The 19636-nt window shown below is 38.7% G+C and overlaps 1 protein-coding gene across 4 annotated transcripts in view; it reads left to right on the plus strand.

The window, feature by feature from the left end:
• Nucleotides 1–19636, plus strand: part of ckn (CRK like proto-oncogene, adaptor protein) — a 166879-nt gene that overhangs the window by 13231 nt on the left and 134012 nt on the right. For 3 of the 4 annotated variants that reach the window (XM_028322666.1, XM_028322682.1, XM_028322673.1), the window contains exon 2: nt 7404–7970. The exons of the other annotated variant lie outside the window; for it this stretch is intronic. In XM_028322666.1, the coding sequence (XP_028178467.1) occupies nt 7436–7970 (535 nt within the window). In that variant the 5' untranslated portion in view covers nt 7404–7435. The remainder of the gene's footprint in view (nt 1–7403; nt 7971–19636) is intronic. 4 annotated transcript variants of the gene reach the window in all.

Here is a 19636-nt window from a genome sequence, read left to right on the forward strand (position 1 = left end):
GAATAATATTTCATGAAGGTGTCTTTTTAAATTATATTCAGTGTCGTTAATCACGCTTTTTTATTATTTAAAGGTTAGAATATTTCTGATATTATTAATTGTATTAATAAGCATTGAGTGATTAAGTGGAAGTATTTTTTATAAATAAATTATATTGCTCTCTTTATCACATAAATAGAGTGGATGTATGTACTTAGTCTCAAACCAGAAAGTACTAATAGCAAATGCCTAAGTGATGAAAAAACATACATAAATAAATAGATACATATGAATACGCTACTCAAAAATCCATGACTACGAATTTCTTAGTCTCGAATTTCTGATATCATTTTTTGCTCCTAGCGGGACTCGAATGCGCAACCACAGCTGGCATTCTAGACCGGAAAACAATTGGCCGCGACTTCATACCAAAAACATTTATTTTATTCTAATTGTAGCTACCTACTTAATAAAAACTTTTTATCTACTGTTAAAGCATTTGAACCATCAAGAAACTTTCAGCAACATCAATCTCATTACAATGGCTTTATAACATTAGTCTTTACAAGCCGCCATTGTTCTCCGTGAAAATACGAGCAAGTTTCAACGACAGTTCAGAAATTTGAAATGTCGGTAAAGTTTATAAAAACGATTGTGCAAGAACTTCAGATAGGAATGTGTTTTACAACTCAGAACAGTAATAAATTCTTTTTCTATAAAAGTATAATAGACCTCTCAAATAAACTAAATTATCTAAAATACGAGTACCTAAGTACTTTTATGCTATGTCCATTTTCAGTCTGGGCGTGCCTTTTTAAACAACCTGACAGCTAAAAATTAAATAAAACAGCCTGTAAACATTGTTATAACTAAAATGATTGCAAAGTTACTGTTCAAGACCAGAATAAAATTATTCTATGCAGTTCGAGCTGCACAAATGCACAAGAATGAAATCACCTATTTCTTCAATCATCATGCCTACAAGCCCATTCTTAAGGATATCACTAATATAAATCGAGTTATCTTTCCCACTTTGAATCGAATTCAGGACCTCCTTGTAGAGTCCAACTCTACCCAGTGTTAATAAAGTAATGGGACGTTGACCTTTGGCCGCCAATGACCTAATAGGTCACATAAGCCGTACACAGGCGATTATCGCATTGCGTGCCGTATCGCCACAATCGTATTAAGCGACACACGATGTCATCGAGTACTCACGCGACGTTCATTCACAACTTTTCGCGTTAATGACTTCGATTTTGTAACATCAGTGTACGGTGACCATTATAATAATAAGGATGTATCTACCTAACTCTTAACAAAATGCAGTAAGGTTTAATTTTGAATAGCTTTTTCGACTTGCATTGCGATGGCCGATTCAGTACGATAATCGAATGATGTTATCAGTGGCTTTTGAGGTGGTGAAACTTAAACACGTTAATTGAATTCGGGTTAGCGCCGTGACCGATATTCTTTAAAATGTCTTGTTTTCTGTCGTTTCGTATTTTATTCGCTTTTAAATCGACATCGGCAAAGGACTATTTATTACCAGGCTTGAATGTTGAAAGCCCGCGCGGTTTCTGAATTAAGATTTCCAGCTTCTGCGTGCTCATATTATATTAAAAAAATATGAAAAGTTTATACTTGATTTGAAGACCAAAGAAAGATCAAATCTGAATCCAGAAAAGAAAATAAATTAACTTATTTTATATGCATTTGATTTTGAGTAAGTGTCTCCCAGTAAGTGACCGTTCATTGTGGATAACCTTGGAGGAGGCCTTTGTCCAGCTGTGGATGTCATTCGGCTGAAACGAACGAAGTGTCACTCACAAAATCTATGTGGAAATATGATACAAATCTTTTCTTTTTCTTGAGAAGCACTTAAAATTCAAGAAATTTATACTTCTACTACGTCAACACCAGATTGTAAATACGCAACATGCTATACGTTATGCTTTAACATCGAAATAAAAACCTCACTGACTTAAAAAGATGTCATTAAACGCTATGCGAAATACAACGACTCAAAGCTGTTTTTACCAGAATATTAACCCATGTAGGTTAACAATACGCTGTTCATTAAAGCACAGACGACGGCATATGCTAAACACTGGTATCGTATTGTGATTGTAGTAGGGTTCATTTTGCATCAAAATGTATAGTTTTTTGTGCTGTCGCAAGCGGATAACAGCTCTTAAACGCTCGAGTAAAGGGATTATAGACATAAACATCAGCAACAGACAACTACGAAAACTTTTAATATGTGCAAATGAGAATTCATTCCAAAAATACGTTTTTGGCTGAAATACCTGGCAGCTGTAAACGCATCTTTTGTGCTTAAAAAGCAAAAGTTGTTAAGAACATTTACATAAAGTTGCATTATCCACCTTTCCAGTACATAGTCCTTGATAAATGATCATTACAAATTTTAAAAAGTTGGCTATTATCAGCTTTTTAAATTCGATAATTATTGCAATTACAATAATAATATTATGTCGTCATCATTATTTTATACCTTGACTTTTTGAGCTACTGTAGGTATTTTACATTTGTATTTTTATTCCATTTGACGTTTTGTAAATTTAATCGAAACAAACATGACAACTAATTATGACTTTTAACATAGATTCATGGATAGTAAACTTGATCATCGTTTCAATATTTAATAATAAATGATTGCAATAGATGTAAAATTGCGAAGCGATCACCAACATTTTCTCCCGAATTATTTTTATTCGACTGTAATAGGGCTCGATTCAAGACTTATATCATTGTGAAACTATACTGGATCCATATTAAGAATAATTGTTTCGAAACTTTTCCACAACTTTTGAAGCGCAATTTTAATGACGTGTCTTTGCGCAGTTACTTATTATGATTGTATTCCGAGAATCCGAAAAAGATAAGAAATCTTTAAGCTTAAGTCTGGGGTCCAACGCTGCGAAATAGGTAATTGTTTAAGATAAACGCGTTGGGAAATAACGCAGGATATGGATTTTTACAAGACTTACGCCCATATTCACAAACATTACTATGAGGTCTAACAGTGCGCGTGGACGCACAGGGTGACACACGAACCAATCACAGAGCTCTATTCAACGCTGTGCGTTCGATTTGCTGCTTCACTTAAGCAAGCATCGTTTGTGAATACGGGCGAAATACTCAAATGGGATGGACATTGAGATATTTCATGAAGGTTCCATGGTTGGTTGTTGTGGAAATTCTCTATCTTAGATTGCATCAGGTGTGATTGCGTTAAAATATCTTCCTTTTTCTGCATAAAAAAGCGTTTTAATCTGTCCAGCAGTGGACGGCATTAGGTTGAAACGAACGAGCAAACATGATGGTGGTCACGTTTCGATCAGGTTTCGCTAACCTTGGCCACAAATTGCTTAATAATATGAGTAAACTCAACTAATATTGTTATTATTTTTAGGGGGATACGCACCATTTATAGTTGCAATGTAGGGTGCGGTTATTGAAGTGTGACTGTATGAAATTAGTAAAAAAGTCAACGAAGTACTTTAAACGACTTAATTCTCTCGCTATCGTCGTAAAAAATAACATACATAGTATTCTTACTTGTTATCATTACGTACCTTCAAGTGGTATATCGGTGTCAGAGTAATTAATGAGGTACGTCGACGTGAGCAGCGTATTTATCCTTAATTGCGATAGTGTTTAAAGTCCTTTGTACAGACTGCACATCAAGCTTTACCCTGTAGGCTCTTATTCCGTTGTAATTGGTGCTAATTTGCAACAAAAGTGTACAGTCAAATGTTAACTATACTTGGTTATAAATAACAGGCTGTCAAAGTCTTGGCGAGCGTAATGTCAACGTACCATTGTTTACCTTAGAATGTGCGTTGCAATGTTAAAGTGGCGATAGCATAGATTAATTAATTGTTAAATGCATTTGGAAAGTATGCAGCACTTCTAGCTCTACAACAAAACAAAACTCTAGCATGAATTAAAAAAAAAAGCACGTGCAATTTTTGTAACACACATAAGGAAATGACCAATACAGACTTCGCCATAATAATCTAAGTATGTCTTCTTCTATCATAGAATACGTATAATATAAAATTAACCTTCTCTTAGTTACACGATACACTTTATTGTAGCTCACACAGTTTTTTCTTTAATTAAGGTCAAATAAAGTTGCAAAAATCTTAATCAACTATTATGTTTGCTCACTCTGAACTTGAAATGATGAGTCTACATTAGAGCCTTTGCACACAGCGTATTCTAAGCGCGCCTTCGACGCGCGTTTATAGCGATACACGCGAAAGTCGGACCCAGTCTATAGACATTTGTAGGAAAAAAGCGCGCCGTGTCGTCGCGCAGTAAAAACGCGCGTTTTAAATACGTCGTGTGCTAGGGCTTTTACAATGTAGGTGCGGTTGCTTCACAGTAAACGCGGAATCCCTGCTATCAACAAAGCAATCGTTCAACGCCACCCGATGTTGTACCTTACACCCAGAGCTATGGTTATAATATTGCTTGATGGTGTAGTTTAGTTTAATTAGCAAGTCCAATATCATCTGAGTCAGACATCGACAGCAGGTGGACGAGAACAGCCAGATTATCTTTGGCTTGTATCAATCTTAAATACCGCTTAAGACTGGATTCTAGCTAAGTATTTAGTCAATTGATTTTTATTCCAAACAAGGAGGTTTTCCTGGAAGTTTGTAAAACAGAATAAAATAAACAAAATATTTAACTGCTTAAAGGTTGAAAACCTGAAATTAAGTGTATGATAAATCTATTTCATTTTGTCACTGATCCTTATAATTTACTATTCTTACTTGATAAGAATGTGATTTCTGTATTTATCGTTTTTATTTATCCTTTCCTGATTTCCACTTACTCATTGAATACACAATTTTCATTTTTATCTACACATGAATAAACCAAAAACAGTCTAATTTAGCACCATCGTTGACATTTCTGTACGAAGTGTACTGTTGTAACTCCTTTAGCTGTACATCGGCTTAGTTGGCGTATCGATCAATACCCCCTTGTGTGCTGTGTTCCCGGCGGATTATACTGTACAGGCTAATCGGGAGCCATGGGATGATACACTGGATGCTGTAATTAGTCGGCTTAGAGCGCTTTTTGAAAGACATACTATAACTACGACAAAATTTATCTACACTACTTTTTATGTCACATGTTGTACGGACGACAGCACATCACATAAGGCTATATTTTTGTTGCAATATCACCTCTATTACCATTAACAAGATGCCTTAGTTTGACGTGTCATCTGTATTCACCTTTTATACTTACCAAAAAGATCCTTTATTTCAAGTTATCAAAACTTTCAATTAATTAACCCGTAACGTTGCCAAACATGTTTTTTTCTCCTTTTTTACGACAACGTTTTCCCAAGATCTTATTTGGTTTTAGTTCAAAGTTCACGTTCAAACCAAACGCTTTAAATACATAGAAAATAGAAACTTCACAACAACGCTCAAATATTCACAATCACAAATCAAAACGAGCAGAGAAATCGTTTATCCATCCATATAAAGCGGACAAATCGAATATTAATAAATCTGCTGACCCAACTAGGACAAACATACATAAGTTTATATAGATATACTGTATTGTGCATGACACCGACGCCTTATTCGGGATAATCGTTGCTCAACATCACATATCATACATAAACATTATGCACGCACGTTTTCTTGTTTTGTTTTCTGTCACATATTATGAACTTTATAGCTTCCTTATTCTGTCATCCTTGAAAAACTGGCAACATTACCAGTTGTACCAGTACTGTGATGTTATAAAAACAGCTAGATACTCACCAAAAAGTTGAAGGTACATTTTAGTACAGACCGAAAGACTTAGCTGCAATATTTTACACAATACTAAACCGTTAAAATTAAAAATACGTTTATTTGACTAGGCACTTATTAGCTATAGCAAATCCAAACACAGTGATACGAACAGAACTCTTTATTCACTCTCAAAAAACAACACTAGAGCACTATAAATTCGTTTATTGGACGCAAAAACCATTAGCTACTTCCTGTTTTAAAAGCATTGGCTCTACGTCCTCCGACGAAAGATGCGTGAGTCTAATTTTAAAGCTCCAGGGCTTTAACAAGTGGTCTTCGCTTATGTCAATAAACCAAACGGGGAAGGCATTAAAATACATTCACTCTCCGTTTGAAATTGATATTAATGGCATTCAAACCCAAACAAAATCCCATTCCAAGAATTTCAACTTCGGTAGTTTTGGTCAATCAAGCTTTAGGGAACCCTCTTAAAAACTCGTTAAGTATCATCGTGAAACAGATACCTCTTTGTTAACAATAAAAACGTCATTACTGCTCTCTGACTCCACTAAACCCACGAGGCGGCCCGTTATTTCAATATTAAATTTTCACCGCTATTCGCGAGATCTTTCTTGTCGGGATATCGATTACGCTTTTTCATCCGAGACAAAGTGACATTTTGCTTTTAAATGTACATTCAGTCTGATAAGAAAAACAAAATAAAAGCGAGCAGATACAACGAACTTTCTTCAGCAGTGTTTTGTTCGCGTTTAATATAAACACCTACTTTCCGCTCCACATTCAATAGGGTACGTTTTAATCAAACGCAATACGTGGCGAGATTACTTTCACCTTTGACGGTATAAAAAAGGATGCTCTTAACGAGGTAATTGAAGGGGAAGCTGCTTAATCCACCAATTGTTCGAATTCCGTCCTTAATCAGATCTGTGTTCGAGTGGTTGAAACAAGACAAGTGGCATTAACCACTAATTGCACCGGCACAATTAGCTACTTGACTTTGCCGAGAGGCATACGTGAAGATCATTTGCAAACACACTCACCTTATCCGATTTTGATGACATCTATGTCAATAACTCTATGTCGCATAGTCAAAAGTAAGTCTTCAAGTTTTGAAGTTAATTTATTCAGAGTGAAAACATTATAGTAACAAAACTTTGCAAGGATTTCGCTGTTTCGTGAACATATCAATAGATTTACCTTATCGGCGCTCGCGGGGATGGTAAACAAATTTTATTACGATGTAACTCTGCAACTCCACCTAGTCACGACACTGTGACGCTAAACGGTTGTCGTACACGCAAATATAACACTAAGCTAACTGTTGTTGCTTCTGGTCACACATAAATTCACGGCAGAACGTACGCAGGGCGGTACAAGAAATTTAATATGCCCAACTTTTTGTGAGGTGTCGGAAAGAAAGGGGCATTGACAAACGGCTTCTCCAAGTTTTCTGATCGATAGATCATTGTTTTTGTCGCATACGCTTTAAATAAAATCTGAGTTTTTAACAGAAATATGATTGAAAGTTAGACACGTACCCACGCAGTTGCAAGCCAAGATAGTCAGTCTCCAAAACTGAACAAAAGCTGAACTGCATTATTTCTTCATCAGGTCTGCCTTAGGAATCGGACAGCGCGTTAGAAATGACCATTGATAGAGCTGGTCGGCCCCCTGCGCCGCGCAGGGCCTCATCCACCTACAGGAGCTACGATGAGCTCGGCATCATCGACCGTGGTAGACCTCTGAGGTACCGCCACGGAGGCATTGAGGACTTAACGGGAATCGAGCAGCCAAGAACGTACAGATCATACGAGCCCAAAGACTTAGACGACATCACTGTCATAAGCTCGGAAGAACTCCCCAAACCGAAAAGGAAAACAATGGACAGTCTCGCGAACGGGTTCAGAAGAACGTTCTCCGTTAGGAGTAGGAGGGAAGAGCCAGAGGGTATACCGTTAGAGACGTTCAGTGTGACTTGTGAAGAGAATTTCGCGACAGTGCGCGGCGCTCCTTTCGGGAGGCGTAGATCTTTGTCGAGGGATAGAGGGTCGTTGCTGGCTAGGAGTTCTTCGGAGGGAGACGTGAGGATGCCGCTCCCCCGCGCGCCGCCCACCCCCGCACCACGCCTCCACCGCTGTCTTCGAGCCCTCGGCGGCAGCTGGAAAAACCTCCTTCTTTGTGAGTCTCCAGGCTTTCTCAACTCATACTCACATAACGGAATAGCTCGACAGTTAATATGTAATTAACCTCATCAATTAACCGTGTCTAAAATCTCAGGCAATGCGTAAACATAACTCTTAACCTCAGGAGATCCGGTTACGCTTCTCATTATTCTGTTATTTAAAGGCAGTTAACCGTTTACAGCTCGCCTTGTCTGCCTTAATTATTGGAGCGACGGGTACAAATGACCACGAGGAGCTTAGTTAGTTTAAACCGGAGATTCACCGCAGAGCTTAACCGAATTAAACGCTTTCTTTTATGTAAATTAACTGATTGTTTGTACTGTGAAGGAGTGAGACATTAATCTGGGGATCACTGTGAGACTATGCCCATATTTTATTGGTAAATGATACCACTTAATTTGGACCGACATAATTGGTGTGCGGCAACGCTTAATTATACTTATTTGATTTACTATTCGTCGATATGTTAACTTAATTGAGCAATAGAATCTGTCGTAGTTAATTTTGTTGTCTATTTCTTATATTATACTATTATAGGGTTAGCTCCAAACTACGAGAATGCATGTGAAATTTTCCAAGCAAGTACCTCCACCTACCTACCTGTGAAAGGTCAACATAATTTATGTACAACATATTCATTTCTGCAGATTTTGTCGTGAATCATTGGCTTTTCTATTAATTTAAGATAAAGGCTGTAGTGTTTTATGTACATGGGTTCTGAATGACTACGAGGTCCAGGGTTCAAGCCCGTGACCCCTGAGTACAGCTTTAGTTGTTTCTGACTGTGCCATTACTATAAATACAACAACTAAGCGAATATAGTGTTATGAGCAGCTCTGCTATCTCGGATAGGTAATAAAATTTTACTTTCTTAGATTTATTCAAGATTATAATATCTTTCTCGTATATTAAGGATATAAGAGCCTTAGGAAGAAAATGGTCATTTAATTATAGAGATTCTCTTGATAAGATGGAATCTTCTTTTAAAAGTATACAGACATTTAAGCATTATTCTGGTTAAAAGATTATCGTCTCGTTCCAGGAAACTCAAAAGAAGGTTATAGTTTATCTGGTAGATAAGTGAAGGTTATTTCAGAAGAAATATTTAGCATAATGACTACTGTTTTTGTGTGGGATGTACAGACGACAGCAAGTCAAGGTAAAGATTGTAACACCTTGTAAGGCTGCACCACCAAACTTTAACCGTATCTGTAACGATAACTGGTGGTTTTTGTATGGAGTTTAACAGATTTTTGACGTTTGTTAAAATTAAAGGAAGATGGTGCAACTCAGCCTAAGGGTTCTAATTGTAATAGATGCTTTATTGCAAAAAATAATACGTTGCATAGGTAGAGAAAGATACTTAAGTTTGCATTTTATTATTATTGGCGATTTTATAGTTGACCCTACCTGAGTCAATGATGACACTATGGGAAATCTGTCACCATATAAATTACACGACTAAAGTTTTTGATAACTCAGTTTATTCTTGCACAGTTGCAGACCAACAATACACAGCAGCGCGCAGAGCGCGAGATAAAAAAAGGAAGTCATTCGTGACATGAGCTGTCAAAAAACTGATATGTCTCAAGGAGCGTTCATTTTGAAATTAATACAAAAATGCATTCAAAAACATCACAAAATTATGAAGTTAAAGTTTCTGAATTATACAATAATAAATGAATTTAACACGTTTATAGAGTTAGGTTAAATTATACATAATTAGTTAATTATTATTGGTAAGTTAAGCTCGATATAATATTATAGTTGTTATTAAATAAAAACTTATTAAATTAAACGAAATGTGTATGTGGTCACTACACTACCCCCCTGCTGAGACCGAAGGTTATTGAGGTCGATAGTGTCGATAGTGTTTCGGTATTCGAACTGTCCTACCGCACCTCGTCTTCTTCAGTGTAGGTTGGTCAGCTTGTGTAGCGTCTGGCGGGTCGTCTTTATCGGAAGTGAACGTGACGTCATCTTTGGTGCTTGCGTCGTCGCCCTTGGCTATGTAGGCTGGCTTTACCCGGTCTATGGATACTGTTACTTCCTTGCCTTTTGTTGCCAGCTTTAGGGTCTTTTCTCTTCGCTCCAACACCTTATAGGGTCCCGTATATGGAGATTCTAGTGAGCGTCTGGAAGCGTCTTGTCGAAGAAAGACATAGTCTGCTGTTGCCAAATCCTTGGGGATGTAGAAAGTCTTCTTATCATGGCGAGAGACGGGTGTAGGGGTCAATTTCGCCATATGGAGACGTAGACGTGAGGTGAAGCTCGTCGGGTCGAAGTTGACGTTGGAGGATGGGGCGAAAAATTCTCCCGGGAGTCGTAACGGCTCGCCGTACACCAGCTCGGCTGCCGACGCACCGATGTCAACCTTCCAGGCGCTCCTGATGCCCAGCAGCACCAGGGGAAGAACTTCTGCCCAGCTCGACGTGGAGTGGCACATGATGGCTGCCTTCAACTGGCGGTGGAAGCGCTCCACCATACCATTGCAGGCAGGGTGATATGCCGTTGTTGGGCGGTGTTGCGTGCCCAGGATGGACGCAAGTGTGCGAAAGAGCTCGCACTCGAACTGCTTGCCCCTGTCGGTGGTGATCTTCGAGGGACAGCCAAAGCGGGCCACCCACCCAGCGATGAAGGCGTGGGCGCAGGACTCTGCAGTGATGTCAGCTAGCGGGTACGCCTCAGGCCAACGTGTGAAGCGGTCGATGGTCGTAAGGCAGTACCTGTAACCCAAAGAATAAGGTAAAGGCCCTACAATGTCCATGTGGACGTGTGAGAATCGTTGGGAGGGAACGGGGAAGTGAGAGGTGGGAGATGAGGTATGTCGGGAGATTTTATTTCTTTGGCAGTCTGTGCATAATCTGGCCCAAACCCGACAGTCTCTCTTTATTCCAGGCCATACAAATCGTTGAGTTACCAGTTTCACAGTGGCGTTTATTCCTGGGTGACTCAATCGATGCAGTGCATTGAACATGGGCTTACGGAATGCAGCTGGTAAGTATGGTCGAGGCTGACTGTAGACATCGCAAATAATCTCTGTGTTAGATTCCGGAGCTCTGACCTTTCTCAATATCAGCGATGAGGTACCGTCCTTGAGTAGGCTTTGGAGTTCTTGATCAGAATCTTGTGATCGTGCCAGGTCATCATAGTTAAGGGGAACATTAATAGATTCCACTCGAGAATAGGCATCAGCAACAACGTTGTCCTTTCCTTTCACGTACCGAATCTCCGTTGTGAATTGCCCTATGTAGTCCAGGTAACGAAACTGCCTTGGAGAACATTTCTCACGGTTGTACTCGAATACGTACGTCAAAGGCTTGTGATCAGTGTAAACGATGAACGGTCTGGCTTCAACCATGTGTCTGAAATGCTTGATTGCTTCATATATGGCCAAAAGCTCTCGGTCATAGGGGCTATACTTCTTCTGCGCAGATGTTAAACGCCGAGAGAAGAATGCGAGTGGTCTCCAGTGGTTGTTCACTCGTTGCTGAAGTGTTGCTCCTATGGAAGTGTCAGAAGCATCGGTGTAGACAGCTAGCTCGGCATCCATCATGGGGTGGGCCAACATTGTAGCTTCTGCGAGGCTGGTTTTGCACTTGTTGAAAGCTTCTAACATTTCAGGCGTAAGAGTAATGCTTTCTGTACCTTTGGTCTTCGGCCCAGACAGAAGAATGTTAAGTGGGCTTTGTATTTCAGCTGCTCCCGGGACAAAACGACGGTAAAAGTTGTACATTCCCAGGAACCGACGCAATTCCTTGACCGTTTTTGGTGCTGGGTAATCATGTAATGCTTGCACTTTCTCTGTGGGTGGTAGGATGCCTTCTGCAGTGACTTTGTGGCCTAAAAAGGTAATATGTGATCTACCAAACTCACATTTAGCGGTATTGATGAGCATACCGTAATCGTTCAAACGCTGGAATAGCTGACGAAGGTGCTGCTGGTGCAGGAGTTCAGTTTCGGAGTACACGAGGATATCGTCCAAGAATCCGTAGCAGAAAGGTAGGCCTCGGAGCACTTCATCGATCAACCGCTGGAAAGTTTGAGCTGCATTACGCAACCCAAACGTCATAAATGGAAATTCGAAGAGGCCAAACGGTGTTGTAATAGCAGTTTTCATTATATCATCAGGATTCAGCGGCACCTGATTGTACGCTTTGACCAAATCAATCTTGGAGAAGACCTTGCTGCCTGCGAGTTGGTGAGAAAAATCTTGTATGTGCCTAATAGGATACTTATCAGGAATGGTACGGGCGTTCAAAGCCCGATAATCGCCACAGGGGCGCCAGCCATTGTCCTTCTTGGGCACGAGGTGGAGAGGAGAAGCCCATGCGCTCTCTGAACGACGTGCGGTACCGTTGGATAGCATATCTTCAAACTCCTCATGTGCGATCTTCAACTTATCAGGTGGCAGTCGTCTTGGTCGTGATGAAACCGGTGGGCCTGGTGTAGTTCTTATGAAATGCATCGTGTTATGTTTTACCACACCCGGAGTTCCAGCTGGTCTAGTAATATCAGGGTACTCACGTAGCAGCTGGTGGTACTTGTCATCTCCAGTGACTGCCTTAACTGATGCCACATCCTTTGTCGCTTTATCCACCGGTTGAGCTGCCGTTGAGATTGTTGTCAGTCCATCAATCAAGCGGTGATTCCTCAGATCTACAAGTAAATTATAAAATTTGAGAAAGTCCGCACCAATTATAGGTTTAGATACCTCTGCAACAACAAATCTCCATTTGAATACACGGCGAAGGCCTAGATTGAGCTGAAGATGTATCCAGCCGTAGGTATGAATGCATGTTCCATTTGCAGCGTACAATTCATAGTCTGTTTTGCATCGGGTCTCTTTANTGAAACCTAACACGAAAACGGTTTTTGGGCGTTAACTTTAAAATTTTCTATGGTTGCCTCCGGCGTTGACCGGCTTATTTTGTCCGTCTCGACGAGCTCTATCCATAGACACCTCATTTGTAGGGATCCGACGTAAAAAATACAAAAATTTGCCCGCCCACCCACCCTTTCCTCTCTAGGCAGGTAGACTTTTTCGCTGCGCCAAAAAATTATTTTTCGCGATTAGATCGGTTTATGCAAGAATTATATTAGAATGACTATATCAGTGTAAATTGAGGTAGTTTTAAGGGTCCTATTGGACAATTTTTCCCAGTTTACGGATTTAACTGCATCGTAATATTTTAATTTTTATCGCTTCCGGACACGACGCTGCTGCAACCGGCACCTGCAAGCCAAAAATACGATTACTATACCGTTGTATAAACTCATCCGACTCACCAGCTGCCACAGCGCCTGCTTCCTGAATAGACAAGTACCTAAATAGGGAAAAAAGACGGTTTTATATTTTATTGTTATTATTGTTTTACGCTTTTTACAAACCTTTTTATTGACTAAGTTATTATTTATAAAATACATACCTTAGATGTACCTACCTATCTGTATCTTTTAAGTATAAATATAATGTTTACAACCAGAATCGTTACCCACCCAACGAAATGTTCATAATTTAAACAGCTGCTGTTTAGTCGCTTACGTATTAAATTATTTAATTAATAACGGTAAAGGTGAAGTAAATTGTTTTTTGTACTTTTAACCACAATATTCTGGCTAAAACAAGAGTACCAAACAATAAATAATATCCAGAAATCGAATCCGCGACATCTGGCAGATACATAGGAACACGAACCATTTTAGGACAACACTCGCTATATTTTATAGCCACACTAAGAAGTAAAACGATAGGTTGTTAATCCGCTGAAGAAATTCCGAGTCGATATTCGGTTTATCACGATGCTCGAGAAGATTGCACCACCTAATTAGTTCTGTGAGCGCCGCATTATTTTAACGCGATATCATAATCTGCGCGACGCGAGCACCAAACGGGCGCGCAGTGAGAAGGGGTACAGAGGATTAGTGCTTGTTTCACTCGATAGCCTTTGATGAGGGAGTAAGCGCGGCTTCGTTTGCATGCCCCGAGACCGCGCATCTCATACAAATTTGCGTTTACGCGCTCATCAAAAGTTAACGAGTAAACTGCACGAGGCAGTCAGTAGGCTCTTGGTTTTATGGGAAATCTGTCACCATATAAATTACACGACTAAAGTTTTTGATAAATCAGTTTATTCTTGCACAGTTGCAGACCAACAATACACAGCAGCGCGCAGAGCGCGAGATAAAAAAAGGAAGTCATTCGTGACATGAGCTGTCAAAAAACTGATATGTCTCAAGGAGCGTTCATTTTGAAATTAATACAAAAAGTCTCTTTAAGCGCCGACCGTGGATACACGCAGAGATCAGATCCTGTGTCAACCAAAAAAGACATTTTAGAATCACGGTCTACGACAAATAAGCGGCCTGGTTGATCGGGGCAGTCGTTAGCCGCTAATTCCGGCTGCCTTTCGCGTTTAACGACGATGGCGTGGGGTATGTACATGGCGCAGTACATTTGTGTGCTTTTTCGCCAAATCTGTCATGATACCAACAATAACCATCATTGTTTGACTTAGAACGTGACCGGGAGCGATTTCGGTATGGTGTCGCTTTAGCTTGGCTTCTACTTCTATAACTAGAACGTACCTGCCCTTGTAATGAGGCTACCTGCCGTGTCAGCTCTTCAATTTGCTTCAACATTCCACTCATAATATCACTGGAACTCGGTCCTATGCTAGCCAGTACCGGTGTAGGTGGTGCGATGTCATACACTTTATCTGCCAGGTCCGCAATTGCTTCCAATGGCGCTCCTACTTGCGTGGCAATTACCGTTTGGATGTTATGTGGCAAACGACTAGCCCACAACGTTCTCAAAAATTCGTCTGTTATATTATCTCCCGCTAGCGTGCGGAGGTGCCGAAGAAAATGTGACGGCCTCCTGTCACCTAACTCCTCGTGGAGTAAGAGCTGCTTCACTTTTTTCTCTTGCGACTCAGATAGACGTTTTATCAATTCCGTCTTGAGTTTTTCGTATTTATTGTCCTTGGGCGGTGAAATTATGATGTCTTTGACTTCGGCGGCGTATTGATGGTCGAGTTTCGCGATCACGTGGTAAAATTTTGTAGAATCTGAGGTTATTCCGGCTATACAGAACTGCCCCTCAATTTGGGCAAACCATAGTGCCGGTTCTTGAGCCCAGAATGGAGGCATCTTCACTCCAACCTTGCATAATCCTTCTGGATCAGCCGTTGCGGCCGCTGCGTTTTTGCCGTCCTCCATATTTTTTCTCAAGACGAACGTAGGACGCGAAGCGTGGCGCGTGTAAAGGTGCGGCGATGTCGCGATATTCTCAGTAGGTATTCGCGTGCTTCGAACTCGGGGTCACCAGATATGGGAAATCTGTCACCATATAAATTACACGACTAAAGTTTTTGATAACTCAGTTTATTCTTGCACAGTTGCAGACCAACAATACACAGCAGCGCGCAGAGCGCGAGATAAAAAAAGGAAGTCATTCGTGACATGAGCTGTCAAAAAACTGATATGTCTCAAGGAGCGTTCATTTTGAAATTAATACAAAAATGCATTCAAAAACATCACAAAATTATGAAGTTAAAGTTTCTGAATTATACAATAATAAATGAATTTAACACGTTTATAGAGTTAGGTTAAATTATACATAATTAGTTAATTATTATTGGTAAGTTAAGCTCGATATAATATTATAGTTGTTATTAAATAAAAACTTATTAAATTAAACGAAATGTGTATGTGGTCACTACAACACTACTACATACAAGTATAGGGAATTTGAGGTGACCTATGATCTTATTCCACGAACTGGTAAGATTAAACATTTAACAGGCAATATTGCAGGATTTCATATTGCATTATTTCTGATGACCATAACACGTCAATATTTCATGAAGAAATATAACTGTCCCGAAAGCCGTATCTATGAAATTACTTACTAAACACCTTGTAAATACTATAATAATATGCGTTCTGCCATTACATTATCTACGCCTCCAATATAAATACACCTACTCAAGACGCTGTGTAGGAAGCATACTGCTTGTAATATGGCTTATACTTACATATTTTATAGGTGATAATATTCCTAATAGGTACATATTATATGCAAATGTACGTCTGTAATCTTTATGTGGTAGTCGCGGATATTTTGTAACTTTTGGTCGCCATTTTAGGGTTATTATTACATTAATACATACATTTCGTAAGCAAGGTGATAAAATCGAATTATTGTTTAATATGCAACTTTGTTGCTTGATGGTTTTGGTTTGATTAAGCCGAATAAGCCATATTGGTAACTTGATGCCAAGGATTTTGAAAATAATTTCAATCAATTTATTCCACTTTCACATATCGCGTTTAGAATACGAAAGTAGCTTCATCTAAGTATTTGTTTGTATGCTTTCTACTCCTAAATCGCTGAATTGATTTCAGTGGATTTTAGTATAGAGATAAATTACACAGTAAAAAGACATAGGCCACCTTTAATGAATGCAAAATGTATGCTTTTGTTTAATTTCCTATAATTAATATGAGATAGTCGTCACGTCATTTCCCAATACATATTAGGCAAATACAAAACTTAAATATATGCTTAATAATCATAACTAGTGTGTTTGAACGCGTAACGCGTGATAAAATCTATAACTTTTAATTATGCTAATTAATTCCATTATTCGTATTACATAGCAGTTTATATGACAACAATCAACTACTACACTTTATAATCATTGCGTTATTAGATTGTTTTACCTTATTACTAGCTGTGCCCTGACTTCGTACGCGTGAAAATAGTTTGAATAATATTTCCCGTTTTTCTTTACTACTCCGCCCCTATTGGTTGTAGGATGATGTTGTATAGCCCAAATCTTTCCTCAATAAATAGACTATCCAACACAAAAATATTTTTTCAAATCGGATCAGTAGTTCCTGAGATTGGCGCGTTTAAACAAACACACAAAGTCTTCACCTTTATAATATTAGTATAGATTAGTATTTAGTATAGATATAGTTTATGTTAATTACCTATGGCACCAGCAATCTACCTACTCTGCCGGCGCCACATTTCTGTGGCTAATCTAATATAGTGTTGTGATTTAGTATTAGTTATTTGTTATGTAAATGTATTATTATAACGCGTGTATAGCGAATAAATATTCATATGAATAATATTGAAATATCTTAGAATAGTTTTTAATAATTTCAATGTGTAGAATTAGTTGGCGCCAAATATGTTTAAAATAATTTTATTACTTGACATGTCTAGCCGTTACAATCAGTAAAAAAGAAATATGCTATCTAATTTTAATTGGAAATAAAAGTATTTCCCAAAAAAACACTTTTGTCATGTGTCACTTTAATTTAATAATGTAAGGTAATATAACATTAATAAAATACAAATTATTTTACATACAGAACTTTCGTGATCACCATGCAAAATTCAATTAGGTTAATTAGGTTTAACAAATTAAAAAACTGATCATTGAAGAGTAATAATATGTCACCTGTCGGTTGACAGAGGAAGTTTAACGTCAAATGTAATTAATTTCAAAGTCATCATAAAACTTAGGTACAAAAATACTGCACACATTTAATAGGTACACAAAAAGTGCTTGCCTAAACAACTCACAACATAGAACTGTCACCACATGTGTACATTTTTTTTTGCAAAATAACACTTATTTCTTTGGACATAGGATTCACAGTGTTAAGCTTTATATGCTGTTCATATAAGAGTGAAAGTAACAAAAAGAGGACTTATTAAAAACTGCTGGTTCGAGCCTATAGCGGAAATAATACGGCTAATACAGAGGGGACTTTAGGGCTGCCACCTTGCGATGTATAAAGACCTAACTAGAACTCGGACATTATGAAAAGTCCGGATAACCTGTCATAAAATAATATAAAATTGACTTTTCTTTACTAGCCTGTAAGATTTTACTCGTCTTTCAGGTTACAAATCCGGACAAAGTCTGGGGTAATTCGGACAGTTGGCAACCCTAGCACTGGGGGAGTTTAACCGTCGGTTCAGCATTCATTCCCGGGACGACACTGGCTGTCTTTTAGCGAAATTACTTTCGTTGATACGTATAAATATGTTGTATCGCTTTGTCATTAGGATAGATTGGTGGGCTTTGATGCATGCCACCCATTATTTTTGTCAATATACATGTGTGTATATTTTGTTTGTTTGTCATAACACCAATTCTTATGAGTCATGATAATGGATGAGGCTTTTTATCCACATTTATGTATTCTCGGTGTCCGGCGTAAATAGGGATAACTGAATTCTTTTTTTAAACCCAAATGAGTCTGCGCGTCAGAAAGCCCAAATAAATATTAATCACAGTTAATCAGCTGTGTACAAACATGAATCATAAAAGGTCCGCCGTAAAAAGCGGTATCTGCAGTATTACATGTGCCGCCATAACACGCTAATCTGTTTTATCTGTCAGGGGTCACGGCGGCGGCACGTACGCTGGTATCTGCGGGCACGTTCTACGGCGGACATGATATTTGCCGTCTCTTTGCTTGTGGGGCAAGTGAAGGAGTGACGCTTAAAGCCACTGCACTTTTGTTATTCTGCAATAATAGCTGGTACTCGACGGTTAAGAAAATCTCAACGATGTTTTCTTATCAATATTATACAAATTGGCGTTAAAGTGTTAGCACCAGAGCCGTGATTGATGCCGGCATTAATGACAATCCTCATACAGCCTCACCTGGATGACTCATGACGGAAGATGATGAACTTGCGACGGTTAAATTGACAATCGACGACACATCCAGCTCAACACTGACTTATCTAGCTACAATACGTGATGTTTTCGCATTAAAATGTAGTCTGAACTGTACACGCTTAAGCCTTTCTACTTGGGACAGAAGATAACTAGCGTATAACAGATATCATGCACAGATTATTAGGCCAGCGACGGCAGGCAGTTTTCACCTTAAATGAGCCTGCAACAACGTAACACACTCGATGATATATCATTATGGACCAATAAAAGATGAAAGCTAGATCGATCGAGGTGTGCAGATGTAAAGTTATTCAGATAGATGCTATGTAACATCTATGTATGTAACTAGAGAAAGCAAGAAATTCATCGTAGGTGTCAGTAATTTTGTAGCTCATAAACGCTAGAAAGTGGGGCTGAAATTGGACATAAAAATGATTATAATACTATGATTACAATCATAGGATATCCTAGACCAAAAGAAAATTACACTTGATGATATACTTGCAAATATAGAAGTTTGAGATTGATTGGATTTTTATTACATAAGAACTACGTGATATAACAAGAACATTATTATTTTCTGTAATAGAGAAGATAAAGCTAGCTTCCACCTTCGACCTGATCGTCACTTACCATCAGATGAAATACAGGCCAAGAGCTTCCTCGTTGTGGATAAAAAAAAATTGGAATGTTTGTCAGCTGATCATAAGCAAATACCAGTCTTTAACACTAATATATAACTGTTAATGTTTACTTTTGATAGATTTTGATGAAACTCTATAATAGTGTAGCAGTAGCGCATACATCAGACGACATGCCATTATTATCGAGATTGACGGTGGCGGTAATAAATAACATTTCAAATCTTTATCTATAAGAGCAAAAGGTCACTTACTCACTCATTTATCACGAAATCTCTTGAGACAGCCTTGTAGTTCTTGAACTA

This window comes from Ostrinia furnacalis, unplaced genomic scaffold (genome assembly GCF_004193835.3).
Source record: "Ostrinia furnacalis isolate ACB-3 unplaced genomic scaffold, ASM419383v2 OfSCF0465, whole genome shotgun sequence".
Taxonomy (NCBI): Eukaryota; Metazoa; Arthropoda; class Insecta; order Lepidoptera; family Crambidae; genus Ostrinia; species Ostrinia furnacalis.